Consider the following 26,349-nt stretch of genomic DNA (forward strand, 5'->3'; position numbering starts at 1 on the left):
TTCAGCTGGTTCGATTATTTTCTACTCAGATTTGCGACTTGGTTTGCCGGCGTTATTTCCTTTTGAAAATTGAATAGGTACAAGTATTGAATTGTACACTTATACTTACACACAATATTGAATACCTAACAAGATAAAAACGTAATGTTCCGGAATCCAAAGGAATCAAATATAGGAAGTGAAACACAACAATGCGTACAGTCACCTGCAATAATATGTTACTCTTCCAAGTCCGCAAAAATATATGACACGCTCTTAAGGCTCTACATATAAGATCGTGTCAGATATTTTTGGGGCCTTCGTTTTGTAACATATTATTGCAGGTGATTGTACACTGTAGAAATCGCCGACAAAAACTAGTAAGGTAGTATTTACTGTAGATACGTACCTATACTTAAAGTTAAATTTGGTACACAGTACTGTAGCATAGACAAAGGAAATTATCTGCCGACTTGATTCTCTTTGACTGTAGGTAGGCACCTAAAGAATAAAACTTGAGTTAAAAACTTTGAATTGTACATTTATTTAGAAATGTTTCTATTCATTTTCTCCTAATGCCGTATCTTATCTTTCATTTTGTTTCCCCAAAGGCTTTCATAAATAGGATAAAGGTTTTAATCTTTTAAATGAAACCTGGCATTCGGAATCCCTCAGACCTTTATACTATACATTAAATTTTCTTACGGCTTAGGTCTGAATGATTAATGTAATTACACGTGCATTTTGTTTAAGAGTCCTTAATCACTCTCGGATTACGAATTACGGCGGCTGTAATTCCAGTTTTAAACAGACTTCGAAATAAATTTGGCGAAGTGTGAATTAGAAGTGCGGTAAGTGTTCCGTGTCGCATATCGTTTCAAGACACGAAGCAGGTGTACGAGGTAAGATACTAACATTAATTGTCAGCATAATTTTTCAATTAAAACAACTAATATAGGTACACGATAAGTATGTAATCAATCAGTAGACACGTTTTTGAAGTGAAAACTTCTTTAGCGGCGCTGTGCAATTTTTGTGATGGGGAAAAAATGTTAAACTCGCGAGAGCGTAAGATTCGTAAGACGTGACGTCACGTGACATTGAGTTTTTCTTTATTGATTTAAATGCCATCTAGTGAGTTTCCCTCTTACTGGTACTAATATAACTCGAGTATTAACAGTGATGTGCTTAGGGGTTTCAAGTAATGCGACGAAATGACGCTAGATGGCGTTAACCTCAATTCTGCCCTCTTAAGCTAAAAAGCCGTATTTTCATTCAGTTTTCATACAAATTGACTGCAAATACGGCTTTTTAGCTTAGGAGGGCAGAATTATACATAGTGAAAACTTCTTTAGCGGCGCTGTGCAATGTCATTGAGTTTTCACTTCTGCCGGCACTTCCGGAGTGCAACCCAGTCAGTCAATCGGCTTGCAACTAAGAAAAGGTCAAAGAATAGCCCAAATGAAGCTTTTGACTTCCCAAAGGATGGAAAAATTGCAACAATAGCTTAAAATGTGCCTTTAAGAACGTGACCCTAAAATGGTAACATGTGTGGAATTATGGAATTGACACGGTCGACACGAGAGCGTGTTTTAAAAATACTAATTTGCATAATTTGTACAAATAAAGAAAATAATGTTTGTAATCAGAGGAAGTAACGCGATTTGGACCACAAAGAGAAATGCCGAAACCGTCAGATTGGCCAAATTACAGGCGATTGCAAAACCAAGCGACCATTGCGTACGTGGACCAGTATAAACTTGGACTCTGATAAATTTAACTTGTGACTACTAACAACTTATGAACTTATTTATGTATTAGGGACGGATTCCAACATCTGTACCTATTAGTACGTTCAATAATAGAGCGTCAAGGTATGTCCTTAGTAGTTCTCTTGGACCGAAAATCGAAATTTCACAGTAGGCCCTATCCCTATGGTTTTACATGTACGAGTACATACATAAAAACTAAAAACCTGCAAGTATTTACTAATTTGCTGTCATTGTTTTGAGTCCCATTTCTAATACGAGTATACATAAGTATATTCCTGGTAAGGGCATTTATTTGTATGATGATTTATATATATCGTTGTCTTACCCACAACACAAGCCTTCTTGAGCTTACCGTGGGGCTTAGTCAATTTGTGTAAAAATGTCCTATAATATTTATTTATTTTATTTATTATATTCAGTTCTGTTCCTATTCAAATCCAAGGAGCGAATCCCAGCAAGAATAGCGAAACAAACACTTCTAAGGTAAAGTTGAGCGAATTTTATTTCCAAGAAAGTACCAAACAAGAACTTAAAAACCATCTCCTAACATTGCTTAACAAATACTTTCTTAGGTGCTACTTGCAAACACTTTGTTCGTGGGTGGGGAGCGAACCCGTGAAAGCGCTCAAAGATTAGGGTTGCTTAATCCTATTGTTTTGTTTGTAAGTTCCATACCCCAAATGGAGAAAGGAGGCTCTGGTATTAAAAGGTTGTTAATAGATCAATTATGTACACGTAATTTACTCGGTTAATTGCCGTTTCTTAGCTATTTTTGAAGTGAAAACTTCCTTAGCGGCGCTGTGCATTTTTGAGGTGGGGAATAGTAGATTGTTAACCAAAGGTTGAAAGGCACCCATTTCTGTTGAGGTAGTTTGGCGCTCGAACGCAGTGAGAGCGCCAATAGTCCGAGACGGAAATGGTGCCTTTCACCCGAGTTAAACACTACTTTTCATATCGAATGCAAGGAAACCAAACAAGACAAGGCAATTTCGCAAAATCAGTAATTGAAGTACCCAATAGACCTACGGCCATGATTTTTTTCCTTAGGACTTACTTGCAATCGGAGACTTTACATGTGTGAAGATTAATAAGTTTAATAACCCCTAGCGAAAATCATTTAGATTGCAATATTTACGAAAACACACATTTTTTAACAAACTGCAGTAATTTTAAAATGATTTGTTCATTATAGTATGAAAATCAGCGGGATTGCCTCTTACTTTTTAATTTTATACTTTTTCGTTCTAAAAGCCGCAACAGACTACCGGACCGCACCGCGATCTTGGTGCGCCGCACCACGTAATAGTTTAGTTTAGTTTAGTTTATTGATCTCTCAATACAATTTTCATAGTTAATGTAAAAGAATACAGAAGCAATTACTTATCGTATAGCGATCGTCAGGATACAAAACAAAGCAAATAATTAAATTACAATTGATATTATAGTTGAAAAGTAGTTATATACAATGGTATATAAATATATCACAAAATATTAGTAATGTCAAAATATTCAAATAGCAAATTATACAATGTCAAAGATAATAAATGATAATAGAAAAATAAAAAACAATTTTAATATAGTACTACAGAGTACCTATCAATAAATATATATATATTTTTTTTTTATATACAATGTCAAACATGTCAAATGAGAAATAAAAAAAGAATAAAATAATAATTGAAATAAACAACTTAAAAATAAGATAACAAAATAACAATTTACATTAGATACACAATTATAATTGGTCAATTCAATTTGATAAATATTCCTTTACAGAGTATAGGGATTTCTTAAGTAAAAAGATTTTTAGTTTGCGTCTGAACGTCATATCACTTGTCTCATTTTTTATTTCATTTGGTAGGTGCTCATAGAAAGTCGGACCTATCACACGTGGGTTTCTAGCATGCAATGCTGTGCGACGCGGAACAGTCCGAAGTTTTCCCGTGCTCCGGAGGCATTTGCCCACAACTTCCACTCGCTTAAATTGAGACAGCTGTATACGCGTGAACATAATGACCTCAAAGATGTACTGCGAATAATGAGTCATAATCTGATGTTCCGCAAACAATGCTTTACAGGACTGCCTCTGTTTTAGCCCGAGTATAGTCCTCAGCGCCCTTTTTTGCATGAGCAACACCCTGTCCGCGTCGGTCGAGTTACCCCACAAGATCACGCCGTATATCATAAGCGAGTGGAAGTATGCATAGTATGCCTGCCTTAGCGCAGCACTTGAAACCAATGGTTTCACCTTGCGCAGTGCAAAGATCGCACCACCCAGTCTACCACACAGCATGTTTATGTGTTGCTTCCAGCTCACGGTGGGATCCAATGTAAATCCTAGAAACCTACACGTATCGGTTGTCGGGATAGGACATTGGATATTCGCGTTAGGGACGCACCTACCCGAGAATAGCATGACGTTCGATTTGTTGACGTTAAGAATCAATCCGTTTGCCGAAAACCATCTGTTAAGCTGGTCGCATACAGTCGTGACCTTGTAATTAAGTTGCTCATAAGTTGGAGCGCTGACAATTACAGTTGTGTCATCGGCAAACAAAATGATTTGGCCGTCTTCGATAACAGATGGCAGGTCATTTATGAATGCGAGAAATAGGGTATTTCCCAGGGCGGAACCTTGAGGGATTCCAATAACATAATAAAAGTATTTTTAATATTAAATAACAATTTAATTAATACTAGTGGCTCTGTGAGCTGTAGACCTCGCGAGCATAGCCTATTGGGACCGTGCACGATGACAGCGCCACACAGCGGTTTGATCAATCAACAATAAGAATTTTTTATTTTATTAAAAAAAAAATACGAAGATTAAGTAAAACACTGGGGATCGAACCCAGACTTTCTGTGTGAAAGATAGTTCTTAGCTAGGCTGACGAAATTCGGCTACTCATTCTCGAGTAAAAACTAAATATCTAAATACCGCCTACACCAGCAATACAATTTTTCTGCATTTTTTGCCATTTACTATGTAAATATGTCTCAAAAATGAAATACTCTTATGATATCGATAAGACTATTTGTTTAAACCTTGTTCCTCCATTTTTAAAAATTTCTAAAATCCGGATAGACAAGAAATAAAATTTACTCATAGAATCTGGTCACAAAATTTCACGAGAATCGGTTGAGAATTGTGACCTGTAGAGGAGAACATCCGGACATACAAAAGCAAAATGCCCGAGTCAAAACGTAGACCTTCGCTACGCTTCGGTCAAATATAAGAAATTTTTATGTTGTATTTTATTTTATTTTCATGAATATAGTGCTAAATAACTTTAAAAACCAATTTAATATCGTACAAACGTTTAACTGTGGCTGTATAAGATTCTGCCTTTACTCATTTACGCAAGTGTAAGGTTTAAATAGTTATTTGTACAACAAGAGATCAAAGTTTGATATTTCTTCGAGTGCTTATTTTGAGTCCCGTGCAAGCGAAAGAATCTATAATAGATTCACGAGCGTAGCGAGTGAATCTAATTTAGAATCTTGAGCGTAGTAAGGGATTCAAAAGCGCACGAGATGTAAATAACTTTGATCTCGTGTAGTACACAAAATTTTTCAACCTAAGCAGTGAGAACATACCTAGAGGGACAGAGATAATAGAACCCAAGTATATCGAACTTGTATTAGACCCCCGAATGATGAAATGACATTTGACTATAAAGGTCACTTGAATGTAATTTTGTCTCACTCGCATTTTGCTCACTGAGTGAGACAAAATGACTCAGTGAGCAAAATCGCATTTTGCTCACTGTTTTTAAAAAGCAAGGACCCACTTTCAGAGCATGAGATATGAAAAAAATGTTAAACTCGAGACAGGGTAAGGCGTAAGGCGTAACCCTCTCTTTCTACCGCGCGGCGAAAATGTATGCCTGAGCCTGCTGTTTCGTTTAGGCGGCGCAGGGCGCTTGCGTGACGTCATGTGTGACGGACAATGTCATTGTGTTTTTCTTTTTTGATTTAAATGCCATCTAGTGAGTTTCCCTCAAACTGGTATTAATATAACTGTAGTACTCACAGTGATGTGCTTAGGGGTTTCAAGTAATGCGACGAAATAACCCTAGATGGCGTTAACCTCAATTATACATAGTGCTGCAGACATTTTGCACTAGATGGCGCTGTTATTAATAATCTGAGTTACAATGTCGTTGAGTTTTCACTTCTGCCGGCACTCCCGGAGTGCAACCCGTTGTTTTTAGGGTTCCGTACCCAAAGGGTAAAACGGGACCCTATTACTAAGACTTCGCTGTCCGTCCGTCCGTCCGTCCGTCCGTCTGTCACCAGGCTGTGTCTCACGAACCGTGATAGCTAGACAGTTGAAATTTTCACAGATGATGTATTTCTGTTGCCGCTATAACAACAAATACTAAAAACAGAATAAAAGAAAGATTTAAATGGGGCTCCCATACAACAAACGTGATTTTTGACCAAAGTTAAGCAACGTCGGGAGTGGTCAGTACTTGGATGGGTGACCGTTTTTTTTTTTGCTTTTTTTTTGTTTTTTTTTTTATATGGTACGGAACCCTTCGTGCGCGAGTGACCAACTATATGTACCTAAATATTAAATATTTAATATGTATTAAAACCGGTTACCCACGTATTTTAAGTTAAAAATCAACATGTTTCACTCCGTACCGAGGATTATCATCAGCAGGCTGCAGCTCTTCGCGACCAATGGCTCGGTGCGGGTGAAGGCTGCGGCAGGGGAGGCGAGAAACTACCCTCATTTTGGCATAATTATCAAATGAAGGGTTGCACACAACACCACCACCACACATACCATGAACGAAGCCTACATTCTCCTTCCAGGGGCCCATTTCTCGAACGATATTAGTCTAATATTATTAGTGTGTTGTCATGGCAATCCATACGATTTGACAGTTAATACCATTTGGTAAATGGGTACCAGTACGTCTAGCATGAGTTGAGTAGCGCGCTCTAGTACATTATTGTCGAGGCTCGGAAGTAGCTACTTGCAGGCTGAGGATTCGTTTTAAACGGACGACCTTGGGAGTCCATTTAATTGAATCCGAAGTCAGCAAGTAGCCTTCCAGCCGAGTCATATATAGTGCTTTTCTCAAAAATGGTGTAAGAAATATAAATTTAATAGGAATATTTTATAGAAGCAACCTTCTTACGTATATATTTACACAGAAAAAAGTAGAAACAATTAAAAAAATTTGCTTTGCCGCCTTTTTATTTTTTAAATTTTAAAATAGAAGTGTATTTTTCTGCCGAAAATACGCCAAGCTATTTGAGGCAGCTAAATAGTCGCGGTACCAACATTATAATAATTATTACTATTCATCTGTTCGGCTGTTTAATGGGCCTGTGCCGTCATTTGATATGGCCATTTAAACTTTTAAAAAGTTTGGAACTCGACAAATAATGGAATTTGTATGCAACATTGCAGTCCCAAAATCGAGACTGCAATGTTTTTAACTTTTAAATTTTTTACTGACCATAAACTCCGCACTTCGCGACTTATTTTTTATACGGCAAAGTCGACTTTGCCGTCCATTTTTGAGAAAAAAGGACATTACATCTTCAAGACCAAGTAAGTATGGATCGAGCGCGAGAACATATAGTTTGTCAAAGGACTGTCTCATTTCAAACATATATAGAGAGAATCATACTATTTTTGTCTTTCCCAGTACTAGCACCCAAAAGAAAATGATGAGTATAGTTTTTTTGTTCTTATTTACTGACAAATTTGGTTTGACCAACTATAACTCAGAATGCAATTTTTAGATATAAATACGTTGGTGCAATACGGACCGGTCCGATGATCTGTCAAACAACCGTCAATGTCAAAATTTAAATACGTCAACGTCACTGTCATTTAATTCCACTAGAAATGAATTCGCATACGGAAACAAGTTACAGACCGATCATGTTTTTGCTTATCTAAACTAAAAGGATAAGATAACTGCGACCTAGATTAAAGTTTAATCACGTTTTGTCACCCCGTGAGTTCTGACACGATGTTGTCGCGCTACGTGGTGTCGCAGGTGAAGCACAACGGGTACTTCCTGGCTGGGCTTGCGCTGGGGTTGTGGCTGGCGCTGGCCATGGTGCCGCTGGACGACGCGCCAACGTGTGCCGTGCCGCCGCTGCCGGTACTAGATGACTATGAGCCACAGCGCGAGGAGAGGCCTGATGTGAGTTTGTTGGTTGTTTATTGGCACTGAGGTCAAGGTACTTGAATGTTGATATGACCTGTGACATGGCTGAAACATTTATATGTTTCAGCAGTATTTTTCGTTATTTCAATGTTGATCCTATAGTACAGCAGTCGGCAACCTTTTAGAAGCCAAGGGCCACATAGTAGTCAACGAAGTTGACGCGGGCCGCACTTTGGTAATATTTGTGACTTTAGCAGACATTGTCGTTTGTCAATATTACATACAAAATAGCCAGGGAGGCTATCGGGCCGCAAGCGAGAGGTTCGTGGGCCGCTGGTTGCCGACCGCTGCTATAGTAGAAAGTAGAAGTTATTCAGTGTGATAATCACCTCACTCAATATGCTAAACGGCTTTGAACACCTTGTATTTATAAACTGAACAGGATGTCATATAGGAAAAGTAACCAAGACCTTCAGTGCCCAGGGCTGGTACCCAACCATCTTCTCCTCTTCAGCATTTTTGGTAAATGCAATAAGTACTAGGCCGGCTTGTAGGGATTGCAATCTGGTCCGGCGGATCCGGTAATCCGGCCGGATCCGGCACTTTTTAGGAGCTACTGGATCCGGTTGAAATCACCGGATCCGGGAAAATAGAAAAAAAAAAACCGCACGCAGCACCCACTGCGCGTTTTAGGTGAGATAAAGGCGACGGGTAGAAGAAAGAAGTTAAACAGAATAAAGAACGAATAAAAAAATCAAAATTTAGTAAATTATGAAGATATTTAATATGACGATGATTGAGAACAGAAGAGGATTTCCTCTTCTTTCATGTTGGTGGCACGAATCGGCACGATACGACGATTACTTAAATAATTAGAAGTAAAAATTAAAGGATGGAGAATTGGAGATGCCATGGAAGGCATTTGTAACGACTGGTCTGGCCTAGTGAGTAGTAGTGACCATTCAGTGACCCTGCCTATGAAGCCGATGGTCCTGGGTTTGAATACCGGTAAGGGCATTTATTTGTGTGATGAACACAGATATTTGTTCCTGAGTTATGGGTGTTTTCTACGTATATAAGCATGTATTTATCAGTATACTATACGTATATAATATATATCGTCGCCTAGTAGTACTACCTAGAGCTAGCTAGTACTCATATTACAAGCTTTGCTTGGTTTGGGGCTACGAGTAGGTCGATCTGTATAAAATTGGTCCAAATATTTATTCATGAATTATTTATTTGTGATTTAGGCTATAAAACTATTTTCACGGATAAAAAATGGAAGCAAAATAATATTGGAGCGCATTTCGTACAATTTTGGTAGTAAAGTAAAATATCTTATTACTAGAATGGATGTCAGCGTTACAAATAATTCCATCAAAGAACAGTTACGAAAACTTGTCCTTTCAAGGAGTTCCATTTCCCATCCCATAATTATCCCATTAACAGGCTTTGGAATCTAATCAAATTTATATTTTTATTGTAAACGTATAAATTTGAGCAGAATGTGAATGATTAATAGTAGTTTATGTGACTGCTACATAATGAAAGGCATTAAAATACGAGTGTGGGTTTATGAAACGAATGAAATGAGTTTCATAATAGTATCACACAAGTGTTTAATGCCTAATTATGTACAGTTACATACACTGCTTTATCTACACACATATTATAAACTTTCTATGATATATTCACTAACCTCATATTACAGCCGACATTGGGGCACTTTCCTCTCTGGCGGAACTCGCGGATATGAGATATGGCGTCTCCGAAACATCTTTATCGTACATTTTACACGAAACTTTTGTTATAGTTACTTTAAAAACAACAAAACAAATTATTTTTTACTTACAAACTAATTAAAAGATAAAGGCTTGGCCACACACAGAGCGCGACGCAGCGCCGCGTCCGCGCCGCGTGATGCCGACGCGAAGCCTGGTCAAACAGGGCGCGCGCCGATCGCGCCGGCCTCACGCTCTCAACACGCCCTCAAGGCGCGCGTGAACGCGGCGCGGCCGCGCGGGAACGCGGCGCACCGCTCGCTGCCTACGTCCGATCCTACTGACGTGACCTTGCGCGACGCGGCGGGCCGCCGCGTTCGCTCGGCGCAGCGCTGCGCACGCGCCGCGCGGACGCAATGGGCCGCGCGGCGCGGGGCGCGACAGAAGCGGGGCGTGATACCGGCGGGACGCAGTCTGTTTGACGTCGGTAACCTGTTAGCATGTGCCGCGGTCGCGCGGCGTGGACGCGGCGCTGCGTCGCGCTCTGTATGTGGCCAAGCCTTAAACTGTACGTCAAATGGAGGCAAATGAAAACTTTTTTCACGCATGTCACGCATCCGTAGTTTTTTTTAATTCAAAGACAAACTAGAGTCGGGGTCGATTACCATATCGTCCGATACCAACTTACAAGCGAGATTTGTCAATATTGTATGCAATTGTCATTTGATTTCGAATAAAACGTCATCTCGACTGATATTAGAATAGGGGTCAAATCAAATTGCTTTTTTTTTCAGAGATGTTCGAAATTTGAATGTCATTACCAAATCGATTTTGATATAGTAATGAAGCTATTACCACATTTTCACAGATAAGAAATTTGCTGTAACAAAACAGTTTATCGTAACGTGGGCCATTATTTACGGATTTTGAAGGCATCATAGAGAGTTTATGATATGTGTGTAGATAAATATAATAAAATTTATAATTTAGAGCATTTTATGCTCTAATAGAGGATAAAGTAAAATCATCTATTACGACCCTTATTGACTTCGCAATAAAGTCCAAATTCTGCCATACAAACTGCCAGCCCTGCCGGCGCGCCCCCGACCGGCGCTCTCCCGATCGGCGTGCCCCGCGCCTCCGACCGGCCCAAGAACAATTTTCTTTAGTCTTGAATAAATACGTTAAAATAACCTAAAATATTTGATATTTTGTATATTTTCCTCGCAATCGAAGTGAACAGCAGAGTGTACAACAAGGGCATAAATGTCCATTTTTACCCTCGTCTACTATTTTGGTCTTCGCTTCGCTCAGATCAAAAAATTGCCTGGGGTAAAAATAGGTCACTTTATGCCCTTGTTGTACAATCTTCTATTAATGTCATTGTTTTTAATATTTTAGTCTGCCTTCTTGGCATAGGCCTCCTCCAGCTCACTCCACGTCTCTCTATCCTGTGCCGTCCTAATCCAGTTTACTCCCGCATGCTTCTTAATGTCATCCGACCACCTCATTATTGGTCTCCCTTCTCTCCTCTTTCTATCTCTAGGATACCATTCCGCTACCTCTCTATCCCTAAAAAAAAAAAGCCGGGGTTTGAACCCGCGACCTCCGGATTGAAAGTCGCACGCTCTTACCGCTAGGCCATCGGCGCTTTTTACGCGGCTTGATATATTGCCTCATTAAAGAGACATTCATTCATTCATAATGGCAGTATCAGTTGGGTTTACTCAAGTTTATGTGCTCTTGTAAAAGGCTGAGGTCCCTTTTTGACCTTGTACTTATATATTTACTTATTTATCTGATATTTGCAGCATGCAGCGGTAGCAGCAGGGCGAGCAGTACAGAGGCCACGCTACTACAGCACGGAGCTGGGCATGCGCGCGCCGCTGCTGGCCGGCGTGCTGGCCGGCACGGTGGACGCGCGATCTGCTGCCATCAACGACACAGCTCATGTCCTGCAGCCAGCATTGAAGTTCTTCATCACTGCTGATAGCCGCCAGGTTTGTATATAAGAGTACTAACCTTATGCTTCGCATTTGATGACTGGCCAGTTTCGTTTTAGTTAAATTTATATTAGCACATAACTCTTTTGTCTGGCTGTACTTTTATTTTGCCTCCTATTTATTATTATGAATTAATTAATAAAATGGAGAACAGTGTTAAATGTTGATTTATTTCTCAGAGTTGTGGGTTTATCTGTGTCAATATACTGTACTCATGTCTGTATGTCCACCAATATTTCACAGGCTTCTTACCTTATCTAGATTACATAATTGTATAATATGTGCATTAGCGGTCAAAGGGTTAATTAACACTGCTTGTCGTTTACCAATTTTAAAGTCACCTAATTCCAATTTTAAACTAACATTAAAATGTTCACAGGCGTCAAGCGGCCTAGCCAACGTGGTGGGTTTCACGGACTCCCGCGCCTTGCTTCGTCCCTTCCATGCGCTCAAGTACCTCGCTGATAACTTCCTCGATGAATATGACTTCTTCTTCTTAAGTGCTGACAATGCTTACATCAATGTGAGGAGATTAAAGCAGCTGGTGGCCAGTATCAGTGTGTCGCAGGATGTGTACATGGGCGTGGTTGAGAGTGACAGCCAGTATTGCTCACTAGGTATGTATGTAATTACTCTAATTACATAGTCTATTTTTAGGTTCCATACCCAAAGGGTAAAAACGGGACCCTATTACTAAGACTCCGCTGTCCGTCTGTCTGTCACCAGGCTGTAACTCATGAACCGTGATAGCTAGGCAGTTTAATTTTAACATAATATGATGTATTTCTGTTGCAGTTATAATAACAAAGTCTAAAAACAAAATAAAATAAATAATGAAGTGGGGCTCCCATACAATAAACGTAATTTTATTGCTGTTTTTTGCGTAATGGTACGGAACCCTTCGTGCGCGAGTCCGTCTCGCGTTTGTTTCATTATTCAACTTTAAAAAAATTACAAAAATATTTTGGGTAGGTCTTTCTACAAGTTTAGAAACATCCGCCCCAAAATTGACTCTCAATTGTCCAAAAATGTGCTATTTCTTTTGACTTTTTAGAGCTCTTAGACAATTTTTATTGCGAGTCGTCGTGGTAGAAAGTTCGCGATCCCAGGACGCCTCCCCAAACGGCACATTGTGGGTAACGCCGGTGTGAATCTAGTGGGTAGCTCTTGCACATTAAAAAAAAATGTTATGTTCATAGAAAGCGGCATCCTCCTATCAAATAACGTGCTCCGAGCAGTCCACAACGCGCTCGACTGGTGCGTGCGCAACTCGTACTCCCCCCACCACCACGAGAACCTCGGCCGCTGCGTGCTGCACGCGGCGCGTACGCCCTGCACTAACTCCATGCAGGTAGTTGGTGCTATAATATAAGTGTTTACTCGAACAGCGTGCTCGACGCCAACAATGCGCTCGACTGGTGCGTGCGCAACTCGCTCTCCCCCCACCACCACAAATTTATACCATTATTTTTTAATTTTTAGAATAAAGCTTAATTTTGGTGCTCACTGTACTGGTACAAGTTCATACATAACGTAAGTGCGAAAATTATAACGTTCATGAAAAAATGAAATGGTCAAATTATAATTATGATTAATTTTTGTTCATTTAATTTTGGCGTAAACGTCCTTTGGTATCTGGTATCTTGCAAAATGATATACCTACTTTGCGCAATTGCATCAAAATGTACCTACTATTTTATACAGGGCGAGACCTACGTATCAGCGACTCTATCGGACCCGCTCCAGCTGACGCCATCTTTAGCGGACGCCGTGACGGCGCATCCGGCTACACCGCCGCAAATGTACTCGCTCCACGCTTACGTCTCCAGTGTGTTGCTGACGAGGGCCAAGGATGAAACGCGAGCGCTGCGGAGGGCTCTACACCGGGGAATACGGAGTCATCCGCCTGGGTAACTATAGCTTTTTGAGTGGATTGATATGTGTGGTTGTAACCAGGGGTAGGAATAAACTAGAGCGTTCGGACATTCTACTTCGAACTTCGGTCTTGTAGGAAGTTTTTTTCTGTACGGTGGTACAGTCACCTGCAACAATATGTTGCTCTTCGAAGGCCGCAAAAATATGTTACACGCTCTTATGGTTCTACAAATAAGACCGGGTCAGATATTTTTGCGGCCTTCGTTGTGTAACATATTAATGCAGGTGACTGTACTACATATTACTTATTCTTAGACTGGTCATATTTTTCATAAAATCGATTTCTACTGGCAAAGCATATTACTTTTTGGCAACCGGGTTTTTTAACCTAATTAAACCCCGCTGAATCCGAATTTGCCGGTTGATTGATCGAAATCTTGACCGGAAGTGAGATATTTGACATTAAAGGTCCTTTTTTTTAGTTTTTCGTAAATAACTCTTAAACGGTGGCGCATAGCAAAAAATGTTCTATTATATAAGTAATCTGCATAAAATTGCCTACACTAAAGATTCAGTACAATTTTTCGCTAGGATCAATATTCAAAGAGATATTAACGCGGGAAATTTAATTATAATCACTTCTAAGGTCCCTTTTTTAGTTTTTCGTAAATAACTCATAAACGGTGGCCAATATCAAAAAATGTTGTTTAACGATAGGGGTCATCCATTAATTACATCACACGTTTAGAAGGAGGGAGGGAGGGGTCAAGAAAATGTGAGATGTTGTGACAAGGGGGAAGGGGGAGTCATAAACTTTGTGACGTCACTTTAACTTCATCAGTAACCGAAAATGTATTTAAATTATTTTATACGCTAATTATCATTTAAATAACAAGGTTTTGAAACGATAATCGTTTTTATTCGTTTAATTTCATTTTTTAATCAGTTTTCGGTTATAAAATTACTAATATTTCTTTAGTCAAAAATATTTTGGTAAAATATTAAATAAATATTTGCCGATTCCGTTGAAGAAATGTGACGTCACACCAGGGGGAAGGGGATTGCCAAATGTGACCAAGTGTGACAAGGAGGGGGGGAGGGGTAAAAAAACCTATAAATTCGTGTGACGTAATTAATGGATGACCCCATAATAATCTACACAAAATTTTGTACAAAAAAGATTCAGTACAGTTTTTACAGGGATCAATATTTAAAAAGATAATAAAGAGGGAAATTTAATTATAATAAATTCTAAGTTTCCTTGTTTTTATTTATTCGTTAATAATTTGAAAAGTATGAATCATAGCAAAAAAAATCTTATACATAAATAATAAACATAAAATTATCTACAAGAAACATGTAGAACACTTTTCGCTAGGATCAATATTTAAAAAGACAAAGCAGCGGATAAGTTAATTATAATCAATTTTAAAATCCCTTTTTAGTTTTTTGTAAATAACTCGTAAACGGTGTCCCATAGCAAAATAGGTTTTTAAGAATAAATTATCTACATAAAATTTCCTCCAAAAAACATCTTGAACTCTTTTCTCTAGGATCAATATTTAAAGCGATATTAAAGGAAGAAAGTTAATTACAATCAGTTCACAGGTCGTAGCGAAAAAGTGTACAGAACCTTTTTTGAGGACAATATTATGTTTAATATTTATGTACAATATTGTTTTGCAATGGGCCACCGTTTACGAGTCATTTACGAAAACCTAAAAATAGGGACCTGGAAATTGATTATAATTAACTTACCCACTTTAATACCTCTTTAAATATTGATCGTAGCGAAAAAGTGTACAAAATCTTTTTTGTGGACAATTTTATGTTTAATATTCATGTATAATATTGTTTTGCAACGGGCGACCGTATACGAGTTATTTACGAAAAACTAAAAACAAAGTGACCTGTGAACTGATTGTAATTAACTTTCTCCCTTTAATATCGCTTTAAATATTGATCCTAGAGAAAAGTGTTCCAGATGTTTTTTGGGGGAAATTTTATGTAGATATTTTATTCTTATAAACCTATTTTGCTATGGCACACCGTTTACGAGTTATTTACAAAAAACTAAAATGGGACTTTAAAATTGATTATAATTAACTTACCCGCTGCTTTGTCTTTTTAAATATTGATCCCAGCGAAAAGTGTTCTATATGTTTCTTGTAGGAAATTTTATGTTTATTATTTATGTATAAACTTTTTTTTGCTATGAGTCATACTTTTCAAATTATTAACGAAAAATTCAAAAACAAGGAATCTTACAATTTATTATAATAAACTTTCCCTCTTTATTATCTTTTTAAATATTGATCCCTGGGTCATTCCATAATAAACGCTACCAAGGGTTCAAAAATGAAAATTAGTTTAAGAAGTCAACACTAACCTATTTCCATAGAAAAAATACCAATCCTTCATGTCAGAAAAAAAACCGAAAAAAAAAACAATTTTTACATGTTTTTCATGTACTCGATCGCAACGTTTAAATGATAGGCGTAAAACTAATTTTATACAGCGATATTGGCAAGACTAATTAAAAAGAAAGTAACTGTAAACTGTTACAAATTTCCCGCAGTTATTTCAGGTAAAATATCGTAATTTTATAATTTGTCTTTAAAAATATTAAAAAGCATGGATTAATCGGTTTTTAGAAGAGTATTCTAGACTGTGGTCTCAAAGTAACACCCGAAACGAAAAAGAGATAAAAGTATGTGTAACTTTTCCCGTAATTAACTATAGCCAAACATGTTTTGCCAAAGAAAGGCTATGATGTGAACCTATACAAATGTGTAATAGTTGTTGTTTTAGCGTCTGCTTTAGTCGTATGTTTTAAAGTTTGAAGTTGTGTAACACCCGAAACGTGTTGATCGTCCGCCTGTCCGTCCCCGGCTTTTCTCCGTGATGGTTAGTGCTAGAAAGCTGCAATTTGTCATGGATACATAAATCAATCATGGCGACAAAGTAGTAACACAAAAATTACAAAAAAAGAATTTTTTAGGTTTGCTCCTGTACAAAATATTTTTAATTTTTTTGCGACTTTAATCCTGTGACGTGGGGTGTCGTTGGATAGATCTTTCAAAATGAATAGGTGTCACCAACGACCATTTTTTGATTAAGTGAATATTTTCGGTAATATTCGCATCGAAAGAAAAATAATTATGATATTTTCGAGAAACAGTTTTTATTGTTAAGATTAATGTATTTTATAATAATTCAGCATTTATTACTTATGTTTTTAATCGAATTTATTAAAAAGACAATAATTTAAATAAAATGAGCCATAATTTCGTATAAATCTGTCTTAATTTCGTACTCGTAACACCCGAAACGAACCATGAGTAACACCCGAAACAGGTAATTTATTTTATTAAAATTAATTGAAAAGTGATACTAAGTGTTACTTCGGTGTTTCAGTAGACTATACTAACTATTATTACTTGACATAAATAAAACTGGAGGTTACTTGACAAAATTCGCTAAATTATGCATTTTGGTACTGATGGTCCGAAGGTATAGGCCAATTCCCGTAACGCCCGAAACAGCTACTTTTTAGTGATTCTCTCGTTATTGCTCTTATACTTTAATTATGTGTGTACAGTACAGGAAAAGAAAATATTATCAAAGTAGTAGATGAATCAATAGTTATAACCTCCTAGTTCCTGTTACAATATCGAATAAAACCTTATTTTAAGAGTTCAAGTGTAACACCCGAAACGGTGGAATGACCCCCCTGCGAAACGTGTACTGAATCTTTTTTGTTCAAAATTTTGTGTAGATTATTAACGTTTAACAAGATTTTTTGATATTGGCCACTGTTTATGAGTTATTTACGAAAAACTAAAATAAGGGACCTTAGAAGTGATTATAATTAAATTTCCCGGGTTAATATCTCTTTGAATATTGATCCTAGCGAAAAATTGTACTGAATCTTTCTTTTAGGCAATTTTATGCAGATTACTTATGTAATAGAACATTTTTGCTATGCGCCACCGTTTAAGAGTGATTTACGAAAAACTAAAAAAAGGGACCTTTAATGTAAAATATCTCACTTCCGGTCAAGATTTCGATCGAGCAACCGGCAAATTCGGATTCAGCGGGGTCTAATTAGGTTATAAAACCCGGTTGCTTAAAAGTACTATGATTTGCCAGTCGCATCAAGAAGGAGAGCGTTTTTGAATTTTTTTGTCTGAATCTGTGATTGTGATACCACTCGCAAAAGGTCCCTGTATTTCTTTCACTAAATATCCTGTTTATGTATTGCCACATTAATTAAAATTTCGTCTGATACGAACCGATCGTAATTGAGACATTTGGTCAGGTTCCGCAATGGCACTTGGCCCGGCGGGCTGCGCTCCGAGCCCGGGCTGGCGACGCCGGCGCCCGACTCGCGCTTCGACCACCCGCACTGGGTCTCCTTCAACCGCACACACGCCTACATGCTGGACGACCTCGCCGCCGTCCGGCCCCTGCCCCGCGCGCACACCGCGGCGCTGGACGTGAGTACACGTGCGACAGGGACGAATGACTCGCCGCTCTCCTTCAACCGCACACACGCCTACATGCTGGACGACCTCGCTGCCGTCCGGCCCCTGCCCCGCGCGCACACCGCGGCGCTGGACGTGAGTACACGTGCGACAGGGACGAATGACTCGCCGCTCTCCTTCAACCGCACACACGCCTACATGCTGGACGACCTCGCCGCCGTCCGGCCCCTGCCCCGCGCGCACACCGCGGCGCTGGACGTGAGTACACGTGCGACAGGGACGAATGACTCGCCGCTCTCCTTCAACCGCACACACGCCTACATGCTGGACGACCTCGCTGCCGTCCGGCCCCTGCCCCGCGCGCACACCGCGGCGCTGGACGTGAGTACACGTGCGACAGGGACGAATGACTCGCCGCTCTCCTTCAACCGCACACACGCCTACATGCTGGACGACCTCGCCGCCGTCCGGCCCCTGCCCCGCGCGCACACCGCGGCGCTGGACGTGAGTACACGTGCGACAGGGACGAATGACTCGCCGCTCTCCTTCAACCGCACACACGCCTACATGCTGGACGACCTCGCCGCCGTCCGGCCCCTGCCCCGCGCGCACACAGCGGCGCTGGACGTGAGTACACGTGCGACAGGGACGAATGACTCGCCGCTCTCCTTCAACCGCACACACGCCTACATGCTGGACGACCTCGCCGCCGTCCGGCCCCTGCCCCGCGCGCACACTGCGACGCTGGACGTGAGTACACGTGCGACAGGGACGAATGACTCGCCGCTCTCCTTCAACCGCACACACGCCTACATGCTGGACGACCTCGCCGCCGTCCGGCCCCTGCCCCGCGCGCACACCGCGGCGCTGGACGTTAGTACACGTGCGACAGGGACGGATGACTCGCCGTTCTCCTTCAACCTTGAAACAAAGTTCAAAATCTTGTGTGAAAGTGTGAAACATATTTTTCACCTCAGCATCTCGAACAAGGGCACTTTGCTTTTTAAAAACAGTGAGCAAAATGCGATTTTGCTCACTGAGTGAGACAAAATGACATTCAAGTGACCTTTATAGTCAAATGTCATTTCAACATGCGGGGTCTAATACAAGTTCGATATACTTGGGTTTTATTATCTCTGTCCCTCTAGGTATGTTCTCACTGCTTAGGGTGAAAAATTTTGTGTACTACACGAGATCAAAGTTATTTACATCTCGTGCGCTTTTGAATCCCTTACTACGCTCAAGATTCTAAATTAGATTCACTCGCTACGCTCGTGAATCTATTATAGAATCTTTCGCTTGCACGGGACTCAAAATAAGCACTCGAAGAAATATCAAACTTTGATCTCTTGTTGTACAAATAACTATAAATACTAGTGGCTCTGTGAGCTGTAGACCTCGCGAGCATAGCTTATTGGGACCGTGCACGATGACAGCGTCACACAGCGGTTTGATCAATCAACAATACAAAAATTTTAATTTATTAAAAAAAGTTTAAGTGAAAAAGAAAATACAAAAGTTATGTCTTACTGGGGATCGAACCCAGACTCTCTGTGCAAACAAAAAAAGCGAACGTTTACAAACTGAGCCAAATAGTTCTTAGATAAGGTGACGAAATTTAGCTACTCATTCTCAAATTAAAATTAGTTAATATTAAATATCTCAATACCTCCGGAACCAGTGAAATAAATTTTCTGAATTTTTGGCCATTTAATCTATAAACATATCTCAAAAAGAAAAAACTCTTATGATATCGATACGACTATTTGTTTAGGGGCGAGGTATCACGACTCCGCCATTTTAAAAAAAATCCAAAAACTGGATTGACATAAAATTTTTATTTAATCATAGAATCTGGTCACAAAATTTCACGAGAATCGGTTGAGAATTGTGACCTGTAGAGGAGAACATCCGGACGGACATACGAAAGCAAAATGCCCGAGTCAAAACGTAGACCTTCGCTACGCTTCGGTCAATAAAGGTTTAACTGGGTATTATATTTCAGATGGTGTGGGAGACAGCCCGTGCCTGGGCGCTGCGCCAGTTCGGAGCGCGCGAGGCTGCACTGGTTGAAGGCGCCATGCGCTGGGAACCCGCCACCGCACTCAAATATAGATTACTAGTGAGGCTGACAGGTGACAAGGATAGTGGTCAGGTAAAAACAAACAAGTTTTAGTAGTAAGTAATAATTCTAAGTACTTATATTAGTTTTCAGTCATCAAGTTAGGAAGTTGAAGGAAATTTGAAAAAAGTACTAGGTGAAAAAATTATACGATTATTTGGTATCTATTCTTGAATCATGATGGCTAACAAGCATTTCGCTCGCCTGACGGCAAGCGGTTACCGCACAATATACACGTTGCCGACCCTTTAGAAATCTGTATTTTTTAGGGTTCCGTACCCAAAGAGTAAAACGGGACCCTATTACTAAGACTCCGCTGTCCGTCCGTCCGTCCGTCCGTCCGTCTGTCACCAGGCTGTATCTCACGAACCGTGATCTAGCTATCACAGTACTACACTATACAGTTGTATTTCTGTTGCCGCTATAACAACAAATAGTAAAAACAGAATAAAATAAAGATTTAAGTGGGGCTCCCATACACCAAACGTGATTTTTGACCGAAGTTAAGCAACGTCGGGCGGGGTCAGTACTTGGATGGGTGACCGTTTTTTTTGCCGTTTTTTGCATTATGGTACGGAACCCTTCGTGCGCGAGTCCGACTCGCACTTGCCCGGTTTTTCTTTTGAACCCCGTATTATGGTCCTTCGGGAAAATCTTGCCGGGGATTTCAGTACTTTCAGCGTGATCTATACTCTGACAAGCCAGCTTTGCCAGTAGGAAAATTTGAACAATGTAGTTGCGAACCAATCTCCGATACAAATTTTGATTTTCGCGCATTTTTCTACTGAAAAAGATGACTTGCCAGAATACATTAGCGCTACCTTCATTCACGTGAAATGGGGCAAGACCGACTATTATTGGCATTAATATGTGTTAGTTATATTTACGGCTGTTGTTATCCTTTATATTTATACCAATTAACTAATTAATAAAACTGTAATAAATTCTGTTGACAGGCGGTCCGTCTTCGTCAGTTAGAAGTGGTCCGTCCATTGGGCGCGGCGCGGCTGGCCCCTGTTCCATACGTCACCGAGTCCGCGCGCGTGGCTTTAGTACTACCAGTACTGCTCACACAACAAGCGTAAGTAAATCTAATAACATAATTCCATACAAATTATCGAACCTGCTCACAAAACCTTATGACAATCGGGTGAGAAATGATACCTGTAGAAGAGAATAGCTGTATGGAAAACTGACATACGGAAGCATTTTTACTTAACCCTTTTCCAGGCATAGTACTATATATTGACCACATACGCGCCAAAAGAATTTCAACTTTAGCATTCCGATTTAATTTTTAAATTAGATTGCACTTTCGAGAAATGTGACTTGCCTTCAAATGAATCACCAAAGCTGGATTAATTGGAATATATTTGGATTTTTGGGAAAACCTTGTAGATTGGTGCGGCCTGGAAAAGGGTTCAACCTGAAACAGAGACGCTTCGCGATCGCTTGATCAATTACTTTTGTTTTGTCGGTGGCGTATAAACAAAGAAAAATATATCAATGGGACTGAGTAAACATCGGCTAGATCAGTGAAGTGATTATATTTTCATTTAATTAAAAATTAGTTCTCAGTTCGCCCCGAACTGAGAACTCGCGGTTTGCCAAAAACTATATAGAGCGATTGAATTTGTTGCACCTATTTAGTCGTCAATGGATCTAAAGTCGCGTGCGATTTATTGCAAGGTCTGTGGAGCCCTTAACTGATAGATTTAAGTCACATAGATATTCCTCTGATAGTTCAGCTTAAAAACATTGAAATGCTGGGACGTGCCTCTAGCCAGCCGCGTGCTCCAAGTTGAATGTAAAAACTTCGCTTCACTCCGCTCGCTCGTTCGATAAGTTACATTGAAGTACACTGACATTGAAAGAGGCGGTCTTTATTAGGTTAGTTTTCTAACGTTTTGCTTGAAGCATTGTTTTGAATATTATTGTTTTCAGTGAACAGCAACAGTTGGAGGACGCTGCTGCCTTCCTCACGCGCTACGAGTCCGTCTGCCTTAGCAAGGATAAAAATACCAACCTAGTTATCGTAAGTATTACCACAAATTGAAATTGTGAAATTAAAATCTAAGTAAAAGAACGATTTATGCAATAAAAATACAAGATTATAGTGTCCGTACGGTACTTATACCTAGTTATCTTCCAAATGTACAAGAAACTATTACTCAGCCTGTCGTGTCCCACTGCGGGGCAAAGGCCACCCCCCAAATTCTCAAGAAATTATTTAATAAAACAACGGGTTGCACTCCGGGAGTGCCGGCAGAAGTGAAAACTGAACGACATTGTAACTCAAAATATTAATAACAGGGCCATATAGTGCAAAATGTCTGCTGCACTATGTATAATTGAGGTTAACGCCATCTAGCGTGGTATCGTCGCATTACTTGAAACCCCTAAGCACATCACTGTGAGTACTACTGGTACTACCGTTATATTAATACCACTTTGAGGGAAACTCACTAGATGGCATTTAAATAAAAAAACAATGACATTGTCCGTCACACATCACATAAGTCACGCAAGCGCCCTGCGCCGCCTACATGAAACAGCAGGCTCAGGCATACATTTTCGCCGTGCGGTAGAAAGAGAGGAGATACGCCTTACGCGTTACGCCTTACGCTGTATCGAGTTTATCATTTTTTCCCCACCTCATAAAGTGCACAGCGCCGCTAAAGAAGTTTTCACTTCAAAAAAACTTAAATGTAAATTAACTTAGTTTCAAAGCACCTATTCATAGGTACTAGTAACAGAAGGCACAGAGCCAGAACAAGCATCCTCGCTTCGCTCGGCCGCCGCGGCCACAGCTAACAGACACCGCGCCAATATCGAGGTCCTGTCAGCCACGCTGTCGCCTGTAGACGAGACCGAGCTACAACGAGCAGCACGCGCTGGAAGAGCGGCTTTAGAGGTAACAATCAACATTGTAAGAAGTTATTTCATGTTATTGTGTATAGACCGACCGCTTAAATGAGTCCTCGCCTGCGCGGTACGGGGGCGACGGGGTAGGACGACAGGGCGGCTAAGCGGTCGGTCTATAGTAATGTCAGAAGACTGAAGCCTAGCAACGCTGGCCAATGGACACCGCGTGAATATCGAGGTCCTGTCAGTCACACTGTTGTCTGTAGACGAGACTGAGTTACAACGAGCGGCGCGCGCTGGAAGAGCGGCTTTAGAGGTAACAATCAACGTCTCGTCAGGCGTGGCTCACTCCACGATTTCGTCGCGTCGCTACAAGTACATGCGGCCTACACCAATTTTGGAGTCTAGCAATAGTAGTTGCCGCGCATCGCTACGAAGCCGACGCCTGCTCGCGCTTGCGCTACCTTGCGGTCATATATGTCGTAACGTAATAGACGCGTTTTGTTAGATAGTGAACCTTCTGTACCTAGTACTATTATTTATTCTGTGGTCTAGAAATAATTGGAAGTTTACATTTGCGAAATGCTAAAATTTGTTAGAGTAATTTTTCCCTCCCTGATAGATAAAATAGTTGTTGCTTGATTTGTATAGGATTCACATTTCACAACAGTTAAATATTAACATGGCGAATTCAACTGAAAATGAAAATTTAAAACTATGACTATCACGAGTTATTCACGAGGTACAAAGATCACTGTAAATGATATTTTGTCAACTATTATAGTAGCCTTTAGGGTCTCCACAGATATATCGACGCGCATTCGGCAAAATCCGATAGGGAAAAGCTTTATATCCGCACAACAAGAACGAAAAAGCTGTCGATGCGTCGGCATGCGCCGGCCGATGCGAGCCCAGCCGAACGATGACTATTGCGCGGACATAAAGCTTTTTCGCATCGGATTTTGCGGATTCCGCGTCGACATGCGGGGGAACCCTTCATATCATAGCCTGATATTGTCTTGTTATTGTGTTATCCCTGTATTGTCTTAGTTTCTCTACTAAAATAACATAAAATTTGTAAACAGGCGGGGCTGGCGCGACTGTCGCGCGACGCACTGGTCCTGCTCGCTGACGTCGCCATGGAGTTCAACGAGGAATTTCTCAACCGGGTAAGGTTATGCTTATTTCGGATCTGGGTAATATTATGAGGTAGATTGGTGGCCATTGTCAGAGCTTTGCTTAGTTTTCAAAACTTAAATATCAATATATTATAGCCTAAAGGTCCGTTTTCCTAGGATAGCAATGCCGTCAAATAGCGGCCGTCTTTATACAAAATATACGGATGGAGTAGTATTTTATATGGAGATGGCCGCTATATGACGGCACCGCTATCCTAGGAAACCAGAGCTTTAGCTCTGAAAATTGAAGTAGATTGCTATATGTTCTGTCGAACGTTAGCGCTTAAAAATGTAGGTAACTCATAATATACGGAGCTGTACAGCGCCATCTAATTTCATAATCAAAACTGCGTCTGAAATATTCCCCAATTGACACTTCTTTGTAATATTTTGTCTATGACATAAAGTGTGAAACAATATTGATATTCCAGGCGCGTATGAACAGTATATCGGGCGTGCAGTGGTTCCTGCCGTCCGCCTTCGCGCGCTACAACACGTACACGCACCCGAAGGTGGTGGCGCCCGACGGCTCGCGGCCGCAGCACCACACGGGCCGCTTTACGCCCAGGGACCCCGTGCTGGCCGTGTATAAACAAGACTATATGCTAGGTAACTACGGGAATTTTAGCTTCTTCCTCGCGCTATCCCGGCATTTTGCCACGGCTCGTGGAAGCTTGGGGTCCGCTTGGCAAGTAATCCCAAGAATTGACGTAAACACCAGTTTTTACGAAAGCGACTGCCGTCTGACCTTCCAACCCAGAGGGGAAACTAGGCCTTATTGGGATCAGTCCGGTTTCCTCACGATGTTTTCCTTTACCGAAAAGTAACTGGTAAATATCAAATTATATTTCGTACATAAGTTACGGAAAACTCATGAATTTTAGCATTTTACCTATTTTAAGACAATACATGGAGCTTTCCCCCCAAGGGACTTTATTGAAACGTTAAACTCACGTTTGGTTTTGTTTTGCTTAAAATGGCCTATAGTAAACAATACCAAGATACATTGCTGTATTTTGTCTTATCTTACGGTGACACTCTGGTCCATCATTTGTTAAGTATGTTCAATAATGTGTTATGTTCGTTCACAGCCGTATCCGAATGGCGCGCCAGCGGCGGCTCCGAGTCTGCTTCAGCGGCCTTCATCCTCGCGGCCTCGCGGCTGCGAGCTTTACGAGCTCCCGAGCCCGGCCTCGTCTTACAGCCATCGGCCCCTCCCTGCCGATACAGCGAGGTATAGTCATAGATAACCAGACTACAGAGTTATTCACAGTCGGAATCGGCCTTGGACTCTATTCTCACGGCCTCGTGCTGCAGAAATCGATTATCCCTCGCAATGTCATAATCAGTCTCGAGGAACGTCTACAGAAGCGAGACCTGCAGCCAATACTCGCCAGATTGTTAGATTAAATTAGATTGTAATTATTTATTTCAAGTTCGAAATTTAACTACTTAACCTAAAATGCCATAAATTTACAAAGAGATCTCTTCCTCTATCGTTTTATAATACTTATATTGTTTCTGTCGTCTGTTACAGGACCGCGGCTCATGCTTATCAAAGTTGCGCGAAGCTGGAGAGTTCGAGCTACTCGAGTTGGGAGCGAAGCACGCGCTCGCCAAACTAGAACTCGAGGTGAAAGCCGAACTCGAGTGATACGCTCATTATGTCATCACATCAGTGTAGCGTAGTGTAAAGATGTAGTAGACTGAAATAGGAAGAAACGTACGAACGTGTCTTCCTATTTCAGTCAGTCTCGGTACAAAAACTTCTGAGGTTACAAATAAGTACCCTGAGAAATACGAACGTTTCCGAGAAAACAATTATGCGCTACAACTGTAGCGTAGCGCAGTACAATCAGCAGCAGAAGTTTCTACTTTGTTTAGTAGCTTAGATTTAATTCATCTTTATACGATCAAATGTGGTTCTTGTAGTTCATCAGTAGTTTAGAAACATGTATATTTAAATAGCAAACGACCAATATTCACTAGTTTAGTTATTTAGCGACAAACGTCACAAAAGTTGTAAGGCAGTTGTCCAACAAACGGTGTTCAGCGAGTAGCGATGTGCAAGTGTTTTCTGAATACTCGTCGGCTGTGTGAACAGCCCGACACCAGACCAGAGATTAATATTCATACATATGGGACCTCTATCGACACGTGTGTACATTTCTTGCTCGAGGAAATAGTTGATCGCTACTCGCTTT

At 40.5% G+C, this 26,349-nt stretch overlaps 1 protein-coding gene across 1 annotated transcript; it reads left to right on the top strand.

Annotated features, from left to right (window-relative positions):
- Positions 1-7,617: 7,617 nt before the first annotated feature.
- LOC134800538 (chondroitin sulfate synthase 2) lies at positions 7,618-25,814 on the top strand. Its single transcript, XM_063773023.1, has 14 exons — positions 7,618-7,927; positions 11,427-11,615; positions 11,998-12,235; positions 12,818-12,969; positions 13,323-13,528; positions 17,815-17,992; positions 19,986-20,135; positions 21,059-21,183; positions 22,047-22,137; positions 22,846-23,016; positions 24,053-24,136; positions 24,577-24,754; positions 25,237-25,379; positions 25,683-25,814. Exons 1-14 carry the CDS (start codon positions 7,751-7,753, stop codon positions 25,797-25,799), a joined length of 2,199 nt encoding a protein of 732 aa, XP_063629093.1. The 5' UTR covers positions 7,618-7,750; the 3' UTR covers positions 25,800-25,814.
- Positions 25,815-26,349: the final 535 nt, after the last annotated feature.

Source organism: Cydia splendana, chromosome 20 (assembly GCF_910591565.1).
Source record: "Cydia splendana chromosome 20, ilCydSple1.2, whole genome shotgun sequence".
NCBI lineage: Eukaryota > Metazoa > Arthropoda > Insecta > Lepidoptera > Tortricidae > Cydia > Cydia splendana.